Genomic DNA, 15,165 nt, shown 5'->3' on the forward strand with positions numbered 1-15,165 from the left:
TTGATCATTTTAATTGAAAATAAAGTAGCAAATATAGTAAATATTTATAGTAAATATCAACCGTGTTGCTATTTAATTTTGATGTGAACTATTTTCTGAGGAGAGATGTTGCTAACCCTCATGATGGGTATTCTTCTCCTCTCAATACAATCCATCTGAAGAAGATGATTGCACATATATGATCTTACCCCCGCAGTACTGCTTTGGCACTTTAATCTAGTGGCACCAATTGGATTCTAGCTCATAACTACCAAACTATTATCAATATTCAACTTCAGGGCTAATTTTAACCAACCTAATTTGCCAGACGTGATTTAAAATGGCTGGTGACAGAGTGGGCGTATATTACTTGTTATTATCCCTGGCTTGTGTGCTTTGTGGCCACAAAGGTTGTTGTCCAGAGCCCACATTAGTGTAGAACATCCACCCCCCAAGCTATGTCTGAAGATGCAGTCTTGACAAACAAATGTTATTGCCACCATTGGTTGTGAATTTGAACTTTTGAAGAGTTCGTCAACCACTGGTAGGTAGTACAACTATGTTGACACAAGGGTTGGGGTCAATTCAATTTCAATTCAGTCAAATCAGGGGGTTGGCTAAAATTCAATTTCCATTTTTTTGTTGCTATTTCAGTTTATTTGAAGACACTTTCTGATAGACTCATTCGGTTCAATCAAATGTACTTTTCACTCCCAAGTGGCGCAGCGGTTAAGGCACTGCATCGCAGTGTGTCAAGAAGCAGTGTGGCTTGGCAGGGTCATGTTTCAGAGGACACATGGCTCTCGACCTTTGCCTCTCCCGAGTCCGTACGGGAGTTGCAGCGATGGGTCTAGACTGTACCAATTGGATATCTCAAAATTGGGGAGACAAAGGGTTAAAAGAACAACAACAAAAAAGAATTTTCAACCAAGAATCTGAAATTGCAATAGTGGGGTTGGTTGTGTGATTCACACACTTTTTATTAGCTACATGAAAAGGAAGGATGGATGGATAAATAGATAAATCCATTAGGATTTAGAATCTATTGACTCTCCAGCCCAAATAATATGTAATAATCCTTACTAGAGATTTCCACGTCAATGACAACATTCTCCCATTGACATTAATACTTGACTTACGTGAAAGTTCAAATTACAGCACACACACATTTCTCAACTTACAATGCAGCCATACATGACTGTAGAGGTAAGATGAGCAAACTCATGGGATGTGTGATAGAGGAAACAGACACTGGGGAGTTGGAGAGTAATCTTCCCTAAGGGGCTTTTTTTGTGGTAACAGACATGAATGATTTATGAATATGTGGAAGCAGGTTAAATTAATAAACAAAAAGTAACTGGGTTCTACATGGTTGTTAAAGGGATAGTTCACCCAAATTGCATTGTAATTTGCGTGAACTATCCCTTTAACAGACAAGGTTGTGGGGAAGAGTCAGAGGTAGTACTTAATAAAGGAACTTGAACTAGCCTCCGGTGTTCATTGAAAAAGGGGAAGTTAAATAAATGAACTAGGGTTATGGAGGACAGACCAGTGATGAAGAGACAATGAGCTGAGAGAATTAAAAACAAGCCGCCAACATTCTCTTTTGTATCTGTGCCAGAACATTCCTTTTGTAGTTTTCTATAAAACAACATGCGGATGTTGTGCCTCACTGGGCCGTGCAGAGACTGCTAACATCTTCTGCTTCCCCCGTGACTGTCTCCTCAGTCTCCTCATCCAGGAAACCAGGACATCATGCACCTTCTTGCCTTTCATCCCACCCTGCAGGAGGCGAGAGCCGGCTGCTCTGAGTGCACTCTGTTTCTCTGGCTTTCACCACGCAGCCTCTGGGACTGTGGGCTCATTTAGTTCACTTCAGTAATGGACACGACATATAGGCTGGGCGGGTGGAGAAGAGAGGGGGAGATGGAGGAGTGGGAGCATAAGCAGAAGAGTGAGAGGTGTCCTGACGGAAGTGAAGGGATGGAGAGCAGGAGGTAAGGAGGGAAAGCAAGATTTGATCTAAACTAAACACTCTATTAAGCATCCCCCAACCTTGAAATTAAGCGACAGAAAACACAACCTCACTAAAATGGGTGCAAGAGCTACAGAGCTTCAAATCAAATCAAATTGTATTGGTCACATACACATGGTTAGCAGATGTTATTGTGAGTGTAGCGAAATGCTTATGCTTCTAGATCCGACAGTGCAGCAATATCTAACAATTCCACAACAAAACCTAATATCTAACAAATTCCACAACAAAACACACAATCTAGTAAAGGAATGGGATAAGAATTTATGAGTATATATGGATGAGCAATAACAGAGTGGCTAAGATGCAATAGATAGTAAAGAATAGATAGTGAAGTATACACTATATACATATGAGATGAGTAATGCGAGATATGTAAACATTCTTAAAGTGGCATTATTGAAGTGACTAGTGAACCATTTATTAAAGTGGCCAATGATATCAAGTCTGTAGGTAGGCAGCCGCCTCTCTGTGCTAGTGATGGCTGTTTAACAGTATGATGGCCTTGAGATTGAAAAACAGCTTCTATCTCTCTGTCCCAGCTTTGATGCACCTGTACTAACCTCACTTTCTGGATGGAAGCGGGGTGAACGGGCAGTGGCCTTGATTATCTTTTTTGCCTTCCTTTGACATCAGGTGTTGTAGGTGTCCTGGAGGGCAGGTAGTTTGCCCCCGGTGATGCATTGTGCAGAAATCACCATCCTCTGGAGAGCCCTGAGGTTGTGGGCGGTGCAGTTACCGTACCAGGCGGTGATACAGCCCAACAGGATGCTCTCAATTGTGCACCTGTAAAAGTTAGTGAGGGTTTTCAGTGACAAGACACATTTTTTCAGCCTCCTGAGATTAAAGAGGTGCTGTTGCGTCTTCTTCACCACACTATGTGCGTGGACCATTTCAGTTTGTCGGTGGTGTGTAAACCGAGGAACTTAAAACTTTCCACCTTTTCCACTGCTTTCTCGTCGAAGTGGATAGGGGGGTGCTCCACGATCATCTCTTTTGTTTTGCTGACATTAAGTGAGAGCTTATTTTCCTGACACCACACTCCGAGGGCCCTCACCTCCTCCCTGTAGGCCGTCTCGTTGTTGTTGGTAATCAAGACTACCACTGTAGTGTCGTCTGCAAACTTGATGATTGAGTTGGAGGCATGCATGGCCACGCAGTCATGGGGGAACAGGGAGTACAGGAGGGGGCTGAGAACGCACCCTTGTGGGGCCCCAGTGTTGAGGATCAGCGGAGTGGTGGTGATGTTTCCTACCTTCACCACCTGGGGGCGGCCCGTCAGGAAGTCCAGGACCCATTTGCACAGGGCGGGGTTGAGACCCAGGGTCTCATGCTTAATAATGAGATTGGAGGGTACTATGGTGTTGAATGCTGAGCTGTAGTCAATGAACAGCATTCTTACATAGGTATTCCTCTTGTCCTGATGGGATAAGGCAGTGTGCAGTGTGATGGCGATTGCATCGTCTGTGGACCTATTGGGGCGGTAAGCAGTTGGGTGTGCCAGGTAGGGTGGAGGTGATATGATCCTTGACTAGTATCTCAAAGCACTTCATGATGACAGTAGTGAGTGCTACAGGGCGGCAGTCATTTAGTTCAGTTATCTTTGCTTTCTTGGGAACAGGAACAATGGTAGCCATCTTGAAGCATGTGGGGACAGCAGACTGGGATAGGGATTGATTGAATATGTCCATAAACACACCAGCCAGCTGGTCTGCGCATGCTCTGAGGACGAGGCTAGGGATGCCGTCTGGGCTGGCAGCCTTGCAAGGGTTAACACGTTTAAATGTTTTACTCACGTCAGCCACGGAGAAGGAGAGCCCACAGGCTTTGGTAGCGGGCCGTGTTGTTGGCACTGTATTGTCCTCAAAGCGTGCAAAGAAGTTGTTTAATTTGTCTGGAAGCAAGGCGTCGATGTCCACGACAGGGCTGGTTTCCTTTTTGTAATCCTTGATTGTCTGTAGACCCTGCCATATATGTCTCGTGTTTGAGCCGTTGAATTCAACTCAACTTTGTCACTATACTGATGGTTTGCTTGTTTGATTGCCTTATGGAGGGAATAACTACACTGTTTGTATTCGGCCATGTTTCCAGTCGCCTAGCCATGACTAAATGCGGTGGTACGTGCTTTCAGTTTTGCGCGAATCCTGCCATCAATCCACAGTTTCTGGTTAGGGAATGTTTTAATAGCCACAGTGGGTACAAGATCTCCTATACACTTCCTTATAAACTTGCTCATCGAGTCGGCATATACGTCAATGTTATTTTCTGAGGCTACCCGGAACATATCCCAGTCCATGTGATCGAAGCAATCTTGAAGCATGGAATCCGATTGGTCAGACCAGCATTGGATAGGCCTAAGCACGGGTGCTTCCTGTTTTAGTTTCTGCCTATAGGAGGGGAGCAACAAGATGGAGTCATGGTCGGATTTTCCAAAAGGAGGACGGGGGAGGGCCTTGTATGCATGGCGGAAGTTGGAGTAGCAATGGTCGAGCGTGTTACTCGCTTGTGTACTGCAAATTATATGCTTATAGAAGTTAGGTAGCCTTGTTCTCAAATTAACTTTGTTAAAATCTCCAGCTACAATAAATCAGGATATATGGTTTCCAGTTTGCATAAAGTCCAGTGAAGTTCCTTGTTGGCCGTCTTGGTATCCGCTTGCGGGGGGATATACATGGCTGTGACGACTACCGAGGAGAGTTCTCTTGGGAGATAATATGGTCCGCATTTGACTGTGAGGAATTCTAGGTCAGGTGAAAAAAATGACCTGAGTTCTTGTATGTTGTTACAATTACACCATGAGTTACATCATGAAACGTACACCCACGCCCTTCTTGTTACCGGAGAGATGTTTATTCCTGTCGGTGCGATGCACTGAGAAACCCGTTGGCTGTATGGACTCCGACAACCTTGTCCCCAGCTAGCCATGTTTTCATGAAACAGAGTAAGTTACAATCCCAGATATCTCTTTGGATAGCAACTCTTGCCCTGATTTCATCGATTTTGTTAACTACTGTAGGGACTGGACATTAGCAAGTAATATACTCGGAAGCGGTGGGTGGTGTGCGCGCATCCGAAGCCTCACTAGAAGACCGCTCCGGTACCCTCTCCTCCGATGGTGTTGTTTTGGGTCGGCCTCTGGAATCAGTTCAAATGCCCTGGGAGGTGTAGACAAAGGATCCATTTTGGGAAAGTCGTATTCCTGGTCGTAGTGCTGGTTGTGCTGGTAAGTTGACGTCTCTCTGATATCCAATAGTTCTTTCCGGCTGTATGTAATAACACTTATGGTTTTCTGAGCTAACAATGTAAGAAATAATACATAAAAAAAACGAAATACTGCACAGTTTAGAAGCGAAGCTTCCATCTCTATCAGCGCCATCTTGCAGCTGTTTTATGTGATTTGACCTTGGTACGCCTCTTGTATGAGACATGTATGTCAGTATACCTGTAGTCAACCAACCCAGGATCCGGGAGAGATACAGGGTGTGCAGGCTTTTGGTCCAGCCCTTCACTAAGGCACCAGAATGAACTAATTTGATTGAACTAATTGATTGGAACAGAAGTGTTTGTGGTGGGCTGGAACAAAAAGCTGCACATCACATAGCCCCCTTGGCTCAGGGTTGGTGACTATAGAACACAGTGCATCACAACACAGTACAGTATAAGTGTTTGATATCATAATAAAGTGCAGAATGGGTTGTGATAACCTATTTTTCAAAGTCCCCACAGTTACTTCTCAACAACGTTTTGCTTGCATTCTACCTGTCTTTTTGTGTCTGCATAAAGCAGGTATCATAGTCCAAACCTTGTATGCGTTTGCACAGCAGTGTTCTAGAATATTGTACCATTGGCTTTCATACTTGTCAAATTCTCAGCGCAGCCCAAGCAATTTCTCCAACTGTCAACACTTTCAAATGAAAAAAAGGACGTGTACATGGGAGCCGCATCGGTTGGGAATTTTGGGAAGGTGTGCGTTGGGGCTGTGCGTCCCCTGTGGACAATGGTCTCAGAGCCGCGTATGTCACAATGGGACGCCGGACTATCAAGTCTTAGTGTCTGTGGACTATGATTTACGCTTTAACTCTTAAGGATCCGCCCCCTTATTTTCAATTTTCGCCTAAAATCACATAACCAAATCTAACTTCCTGTAGCTCAGGCCCTGAAGCAAGGATATGCATATTCTTGGTACCATTTGAAGGAAACACTTTGAAGTTTGTGGAAATGTGAAAGGGATGTAGGAGAATATAACAAAATAGATCTGGTAAAAGTTAAGAACCGGTTGAAAGAGCCCTATTTTATACTGTGTATCATGTACTTGTGGATATTGCACAGGCAGCTTTTTCTGGATATGGAATTGCTCTTGGTGGTGTCTCTGGGTGATGCTTGAGTTCTATTCACTGTTTTCTTAATTAAAAAGAGCAGAAAAGCTGGCGGCACAATGACTTTAAGTCCAAGGACGTTCTTCCTGAAAGATAACCAGGCATGACCGCCATTTTATTCCCCGTCATCAGTCTGTCGCCATTAGGATGGATACAAACCTGTGTTTATGGATACTCATATAACAATTATATACATCCCTGGTTAGCGTTCTCTTCATGTGGCCAAGTCCTGTTTAAAGGGATTCCTAGTGGTTTTCGGCTTCCTTTTCCATAAAAAAATTAAATAAAGTGTGCCAGAGCCTCTTGTCCTGTAATCTTCCCACATGGACTTTTGTAAGAAAACTGATATAAAGTGAATCACAGTGTGCAGCTGTCCTCTTGCCCGTCGCTCACCTTTTGTGAGACATTTTCTAGTCAAGAATACTAATGGCTGCATGTCTGTGGAGCTAACCCAGCTGGCATGAATACAAACAACATTTATTCGACCACAAGAGAGTGCCGTTTTATACTACACTTGTGTCTCTTTGTTTGCTTTGTATTTGGAGACCTTTGCATGGATAGATTGTCATTTCATATAAAGTAACAGTAATGATGAGAGTAAGGATTAAAAAAACACAGATGAATGACCTGTGCACTGCGATTGACTAAGATTGACTTGATTGTGAGTGACTTCAGCTAACATGATTTTCATGAACATCTGGAAAATTGCCTTTTAAATTATCCTGTTGTACGCAGCTCACTAATCTGTGTTGGATGGAATCCCGGCCTAAATGTTGACTCAGAAAGAAACACATACTTTATAGTGCATGTGTGCTTATGTACAGTACCAGTCAAAAGTTTGGACACGCCTACTCATTCAAGTGTTTTTCTTTATTTTTACTATTTTCTAAATTGTAGAATAATAGTGAAGACATCAAAACTATGAAATAACGCATATGGAATCATGTAGTAACCAAAAAGTGTCAAATATATTTTTTATTTCAGATTCTTCAAAGTAGCCACACTTTGCCTTGATGACAGCTTTGCACACTCTTGGCATTCTCTCAACCAGCTTCACGGGGAATGCTTTTCCAACAGTCTTGAAGGATTTCCCACATATGCTGAGCACTTGTTGGCTGCTTCACTCTGCGGTCCATCAGTACAAAGGACAGATTTCCACCGGTCTAATGTCCATTTCTCGTGTTTCTTGGCCCAAGAAACAGTGCACAAAAACAGTTGAATGAGTAGGTGTGTCCAAACTTTTAAGCGGTACTGTAGATATATATATATATATATATATATATATATATACTGCTCAAAAAAATAAAGGGAACACTTAAACAACACAATGTAACTCCAAGTCAATCACACTTCTGTGAAATCAAACTGTCCACGTAGGAAGCAACACTGATTGACAATAAATTTCACATGCTGTTGTGCAAATGGAATAGACAACATGTGGAAATTATAGGCAATAAACAAGACACCCCCAATAAAGGACTGGTTCTGCAGGTGGAGACCACAGACCACTTCTCAGTTCCTATGCTTCCTGGCTGATGTTTTGGTCACTTTTGAATGCTGGCGGTGCTTTCACTCTAGTGGTAGCATGAGACGGAGTCTACAACCCACACAAGTGGCTCAGGTAGTGCAGCTCATCCAGGATGGCACATCAATGCGAGCTGTGGCAAGAAGGTTTGCTGTGTCTGTCAGCGTAGTGTCCAGAGCATGGAGGCGCTACCAGGAGACAGGCCAGTACATCAGGAGACGTGGAGGAGGCCGTAGGAGGGCAACAACCCAGCAGCAGGACCACTACCTCCGCCTTTGTGCAAGGAGGAGCAGGAGGAGCACTACCAGAGCCCTGCAAAATGACCTCCAGCAGGCCACAAATGTGCATGTGTCTGCTCAAATGGTCAGAAACAGAATCCATGAGGGTTGTATGAGGGCCCGACGTCCACAGGTGGGGGTTGTGCTTACAGCCCAACACCATGCAGGACGTTTGGCATTTGCCAGAGAACACCAAGATTGGCAAATTAGCCACTGGCGCCCTGTGCTCTTCACAGATGAAAGCAGGTTCACACTGAGCACATGTGACAGTCTGGAGACGCCGTGGAGAACGTTCTGCTGCCTGCAACATCCTCCAGCATGACCAGTTTGGCGGTGGGTCAGTCATGGTGTGGGGTGGCATTTCTTTGGGGGGCCGCACAGCCCTCCATGTGCTCGCCAGAGGTAGCCTGACTGCCATTAGGTACCGAGATGAGATCCTCAGACCCCTTGTGAGACCATATGCTGGTGCGGTTGGCCCTGGGTTCCTCCTAATGCAAGACAATGCTAGACCTCATGTGGCTGGAGTGTGTCAGCAGTTCCTGCAAGAGGAAGGCATTGATGCTATGGACTGGCCCGCCCGTTCCCCAGACCTGAATCCAATTGAGCACATCTGGGACATCATGTCTCGCTCCATCCACCAACGCCACGTTGCACCACAAACTGTCCAGGAGTTGGCGGATGCTTTAGTCCAGGTCTGGGAGGAGATCCCTCAGGAGACCATCCGCCACCTCATCAGGAGCATGCCCAGGCGTTGTAGGGAGGTCATACAGGCACGTGGAGGCCACACACACTACTGAGCCTCATTTTGACTTGTTTTAAGGACATTACATCAAAGTTGGATCAGCCTGTAGTGTGGTTTTCCACTTTAATTTTGAGTGTGACTCCAAATCCAGACCTCCATGGGTTGATAAATTGGATTTCCATTGATTGTTTATGTGTGGTTTTGTTGTCAGCGCATTCAACTATGTAATGAAAAAAGTATTTAATAAGATTATTTATTTCATTCAGATCTAGGATGTGTTGTTTAAGTGTTCCCTTTATTTTTTTGAGCAGTATATATATATATATTTATACTGAACAAAAATATTAACGTAACATGCAAAAATGTCAATGATTTTAGTGAGTTACAGATCTTATAAGGAAATCAGTCAATTGAAATGAATTAATTAGGCCCTAATCTATGGATTTCACATGACTAGGCAGGGGTGCAGCCATGGGTGAGCCTGGGAGGGCATGGGCCCACCCACTGCGGAGACAGATCCAGCCAATCAGAATGACTTTTTCACCACAAAAGGGCTTTATTAGACAGAAATAGTCCTCAGTTTCATCAGCTGTCCTGGTGGCATAGTTATACATGGTCTGCAGTTGTGAGGCCGGTTGGACGTACTGCCAAATTCTCTAAAACGACCTTGGAGGCGGTTTATGGTAGAGAAAGTAACATTAAATTCTCTAGCAACAGTTATGGTGGACATTCCTGCAGTCAGCATGCCAATTGCACGCTCCCTCAAAACTTGAGACATCATTGGCATTGTGTTGTGTGACAAAACTGCACCTTTATTTTTTATTTAATTTTTTTGTCCTGTCATCTTTGAAATGCAAGAGAAAGGACATAATGTATTATTCCAGCCCAGGAGCAATTTAGATTTTGGCCATTAGATGGCAACAGTGTGCGCGCAAAGTGTTAGATTGATCCAATGAACCATTGCACAGCTGTTCAAAATATTGTATCAAGACTGCCCAAATGTGCCTAATAGTTTTTCAAGTTCATAATTGTGCACTCTCCTCAAACAGTAGCATGGTATTCTTACACTGTAATAGCTACTGTAAATTGGACAGTGCAGTTAGATTAACAAGAATTGAAGCTTTCTGCCCATATCAGATATGTCTATGTCCTGGGATTTTGTTTTGTTGCTTACAACCTCATGCTAATCACATTAGCCTATGTTAGCTTAACCGTCCCGTGGCGGGGACACCGATCCTGTAGAGGTGGTAGACTCAGCGATGCAAGATCTATACACAATATTGGGCTGATTTCCTCAACAATGTTGAAGCGTGAGGCTAAACTTATCCGCTGTTTTGGTTCTGTAGTTACTACGTTGTAGCAGCATGAAGCACACCTGTACACATGTGCAGATCTTATGTGTGACTGTGTGAGAGCAACGTCTTGCATCGTTCTCAGCTCAACTTCTGTGGTGCTGCTCGTGCCAATGTCGTAGCGCTGAGTCGACCTTTAAATATTATGGAATAATATGTACTTACACTGTAGTTAAACTGTCTCTGCCTACGTAATTACTTTGTAAGACAGATTTTTGGGCAAACACTTTGAAGTGGTCCCGAAATGCTCACATTCAAAGGGTCATATAAGGACTTGACTTTCAATTTCACTTAACACAGAAGAGAGTGAATATCCACAAATGTTAGTAGAAGTATTATTATTATTATTAGAAATAGTAGTTTGTTACATTTTACATGTAGGCCGTACTTGGCAGCTAAAAGCTGAATTGCAGTACACAGCATATACAAGTAAACAAATCTCAAAGCACTTGAAAAGCAAAACAAGCATCAATTAAAAGTAGGAATGACATGAGTATAGGTCTGGACTTCAAAGTTCTAAGTACTTCAAGCCTCCAAGAGATGAAGCGACAACCGTTTATACATTTGTAGCTACAACCCGCATCAGAGTAGCTACTGTACGAGCCCTTTAACACAGACAGCTCAGAGTAGGTTATGTGTTGTCTCCTGCATTTACATATTCCTTACCATGACTTGTATCATGATGGAAGGTGATCTTGGGTATCCAGAGAAGTGTACTGGTAAAACATATGTGCTGGGTCTTCCTTGGTCAGTCGAATGAACTTGGCTCTGTTTAGTGGGTGTCTGGGGCTCATTTAGTAGGCCAGTAGTAAGCTCTGTGAAACTGTTGGAGGTGGATTGTTGCAACTGGTGCTTGATTATTAGAATTTCAGTCACATAGAATGACTAAAAAAGCCTGAATCAAGCCAGCTGGATAGGAGTGTACTCCCCCCCCCCCCACACACACACACACACACACACACACACACACACACACACGCACACACACACACAGAGTATTTGTGTGTATTTTGATGGGAAGACCTTCTTCATTTAATGTAAGCAGGGTTGTACTTTTTTGAGCAGCTCACAGACTCTGCTTGTCTCTAAAACACTGTCTGCAGTTCAATTGACTTAATAGTCTACTGTGTCTGTTAATAGTCTACTGTGTCTGTTAATAGTCTACTGTGTCTGTTAATAGTCTACTGTGTCTGTTAATAGTCTACTGTGTCTGACTGAAAAATAATGCAAATGAAACAAAAACAATATTCACAAATATGTGTAACAAAGACAGATAACTGGAGCATTTTTCAAAAAGTTGGTTTCCCGCAATTATTGCTTTTTTTGCAGAAAAGGCACAAAAATGTGCCTTTATCCGCAGAATTTAGCATTGCTGCAGAATTTCCCCAAAATGCATTTTTCTTCACCGCTACTAGATGGCACCAGCCACACTGTATACTTACCCAGTCAGCTAACCTAACATAGCTAGGCGTAAAAGAAACGCCTGAAACTAGATCCCCCACATTCTGTTCTGGACGAATTTAAAAAAAAAAACTGTTAAGGAAGGTTCTCTTCTGCACTTTTCAACCAATCCAGTAAATGTGAAGGAGAAGTTAAGATGGAGTGTCGCCTTGTTAACTTCCGTTTGTTGGCAACTCTGCTAATGCTACCAGTCGACAAACGTTCAGGGATATTCTCAATTGGCCAAAAGTCTGTCCTTTCCTGAACTCCGTCCTCCTCTCCTCTGTGACCCGGAAGTGGTCAAGTGGTCGAGGAGAGTGTCAGTTTGTCAGTAGGCGAATGCAGGAGTGTCCTTTTCACCTCGATAGCCTCCTCTCGCGAAATCCTCAGCAGAAGAGTTTTGAAATCTGCCACACCCCCTTTGAATCAGCTGTTGCACATATTTAAAAACGATACACTACTTATCCTTTTATCTAGAATATCTGTAGCACAACTACCTACATTTAGTTTTAATGCTTCACACATTTATGTTGGGATACCACGCCTGTAACTGTCATGACGTGCTAGTGAAGAAGGTCTCATTTCATAGAAGTGCATTTGTTTCCACGTTTCATCCCCTCCTCTCCTTGATTACCTTTGGCTTTTTGAAAAAAGAGGTGAGGAGAAGAGGATGCAAGGAGTTGAGAATACCAATTGAGATTCTCCCTTCAACATTCATGGAGGAAGAGAGGTTTTTACGACCAGCTAAGCCAAACGCAGGAAACTAGGCAACTTATCAGGTTTAGAGGGACGTTGACAATTTAAATATTTTCTCTAAAGGGTAATTTACGCACATTTTTCAAGTCTGCAGAATTTTTGGAAAGTGCATCTAGGAAAAACGGGGATGGCATAAAGATGTTATGAGTGAAATCGTAGTCGTATAGGTGATTCAACTGGTGGTCAAGACACACAAAATTGAAATATTTTAAATTATATGAGGTTAAAGGTAAAAAGCATACCCTTTTGGAGAAGGTTCTGAAAGTACTCAAAAGTATGAGGTAAAGTTTGTTGCCCTGTCCTTTCTGAAAAGTATTTTGAAAAACATAAGAAGTACTTCTGCTGTCTTTTGTCAAAAATGCCTCTGCCCTCATTTGTGTGAGGTAGATGTTTATGGCCCCTCCCCTTTCCATCGTGGCTTCCTCTGAGGTTGTGTGAGGTCAGTGAGAGCCGCCTGCCATGTCTGCTGAGCTAATAACAGGGTCAGACTGGTGAAGAAGCACTGGCAGGCAGCCCTGGGCTATGCAGACGTGTAATTTTCTCTTGGAGGTGATGAATAGCTTGCGGTCAGATGTAGATGTGCCGCCGGATTCCTTTTTGGGGGCTGAGCATCTGCTCCTCCAATGTCTCTGTGTCCTGTATTAGGATATTTCAAGGTCCCTGATCTTTTTATTTTATTGAATTAAGACCGTTTAGTCTTTACTTTATTCCCATAAATGGTCCATTTTCTGTCACCCCCACATTTTTTCCTCATACTGCATGTGCTTTTCATCAGCTACACTCTGCTCCTGCTCTCTCTCATCTCTCTATCGATCAGTTTGACGCTGTTTATGTCATTCAAACTACTTGTTGGATCTAACATTTTAATACTCATCATTCATCACTCTCTGCCCCCTCTGTCCTTATCTACGCTCAAATCATAGAGGGTATATAATGGAGGAGTAAAATAAGCCAACAAAAATAATACTGTAACCAATTGGCGAAGTAGAGATTGTTTCTTTCAATGAGGTACAAATGAGGTGCATATGCCATATGTAATATGTCCATTTTTTTCCCTCATCTCACTACCTCTCCTCCACAGACCAGTAAGGTTCCTCCTCCTTCTGTGCACAGTTTGCCATCTGACCCTGGCTTTCCCCGCCCAAACAGGATACTCAGAAGGTACAGATCTTCTATCGTGGATTTTGATGGACTATCATTATTTGGGATGACAATGCATTGCATTAAAACTTTTATTTTGATTTCAGGTTATTATTTTAAAGGGATACTTTGGGATTTTAGCCTTTATCTACTTCCGCAGAGTCAGATGAACTTGTGGATACCATTTTTATGTCTCTGCTAGCATTAGCGCAATAGCCTGCTAGCTGTTCCTGTAGACTTCTAGTCATTGTGCTAATGTAGGTAGCATTGGCTCACAAAACTACCTCTTAACTTCCTTCATACTGGACGCAGAGACATAAAATGGTATCACAAAGTATCCCTTTAGCCTTAGCAGCCCTGTGGTCCTCATGAACTAAACTTTAAAGCCTCAGTTGCTGTATAGTAATTGCTGCATAATAGTTGCTGTATTACAGTTGCTTGGGATAGAAGATAGTTAATATAAATGTGGATTATGTATAATTTATATTTCTATATATTCAACATGTAGCTGATTAAAGCATTTGCTTTTCCGCCCACTCCGTAATCATATATTTTTGTGGGAAATTATTCTTATCCATGGAATATAACCATTGCTGCAGAATTTTGAAGATTGTCCCTGAAATGCATTATTCACCATCACCACTAGAGGTCAATAGCCGGCCACTTACTCTGTCAGCATCATTTACTCACTGTGTCTCTCCTTCCTGACTCAGATGACAACCGACAACTCCAGGTCACCATCTCCAAGGCAACCCCGATCTACACTGCACAGCTAGGAGGCTCCATCACAATCCCCTGTCTGGTGTCCCTGTCCCCCTCGTCCTCCTCGCCCCCCATCCCGCCCCGGGTCAAGTGGAGCGTGTTGCATGATGGGGAGCAGGAGGAGACAGAGATCCTGGTGGCGCGGGGTCAAAGGGTGAAGGTCAACGAGGCCTACAGAGAACGAGCTTCCTTGGTCAACTTTGCAGACTCGCCCGAGGACCTTTCCCTCTGGCTGGGGGAGCTGCGCTCAACAGACACAGGGCACTACCGTTGCGAGGTGCAGCAGGGCCTGGACGACGCAAGCAACTTCACACAGCTCAAGGTCAAAGGTAACAGAGGGAGAAGGATTTTTAAGGTTGTAGGAGTCGATGTGAATTTCTTAGATTTTTTTTTACTTGTCAAACAGGTTTAGAGACTGCGAACAGGTTTAGAAACAACCAGATTTTGCCTTATATGCAACTATTAATATTTTTCTTTCAGTTTTTACAACATATTGTGTATTTGAGCTTGTGTGTGTATGTTTGTGTTTGTGCACACGTGTGTGCATGTAGGTGTGGTCTTCCACTACAGACATGCCTCTGGTCGCTATGCATTTTCGTTCAGTGAGGCCCAGGGGGTGTGCGAGAGCATTGGGGCACACATTGCTACTCCCGACCAGCTTCTGGCAGCCTATTACGATGGATATGAGCAGTGTGACGCCGGCTGGCTCGCTGACCAATCTGTCAGGTATCCACAACTTGTCTTATAATACAAAGACACATATCTTAAAGGTGCAATACT

At 43.4% G+C, this 15,165-nt stretch overlaps 1 protein-coding gene across 3 annotated transcripts in view; it reads left to right on the forward strand.

Annotated features, from left to right (window-relative positions):
* LOC106569870 (brevican core protein) overlaps nucleotides 1-15,165 on the forward strand; it is a 34,220-nt gene that overhangs the window by 1,526 nt on the left and 17,529 nt on the right. Inside the window, exons 1-4 of one of the 3 annotated variants that reach the window (XM_014141562.2) lie at nucleotides 1,792-1,976; nucleotides 13,565-13,644; nucleotides 14,337-14,714; nucleotides 14,937-15,111. In XM_014141562.2, the coding sequence (XP_013997037.2) occupies nucleotides 1,861-1,976; nucleotides 13,565-13,644; nucleotides 14,337-14,714; nucleotides 14,937-15,111 (749 nt within the window). In that variant the 5' untranslated portion in view covers nucleotides 1,792-1,860. Of the gene's footprint in view, nucleotides 1-1,791; nucleotides 1,977-13,564; nucleotides 13,645-14,336; nucleotides 14,715-14,936; nucleotides 15,112-15,165 lie in introns of those variants that run through there. The other 2 variants (XM_014141563.2, XM_014141564.2) reach the window with 2 other exon arrangements.

Source organism: Salmo salar, chromosome ssa14, assembly GCF_905237065.1.
Source record: "Salmo salar chromosome ssa14, Ssal_v3.1, whole genome shotgun sequence".
Lineage (NCBI taxonomy): Eukaryota > Metazoa > Chordata > Actinopteri > Salmoniformes > Salmonidae > Salmo > Salmo salar.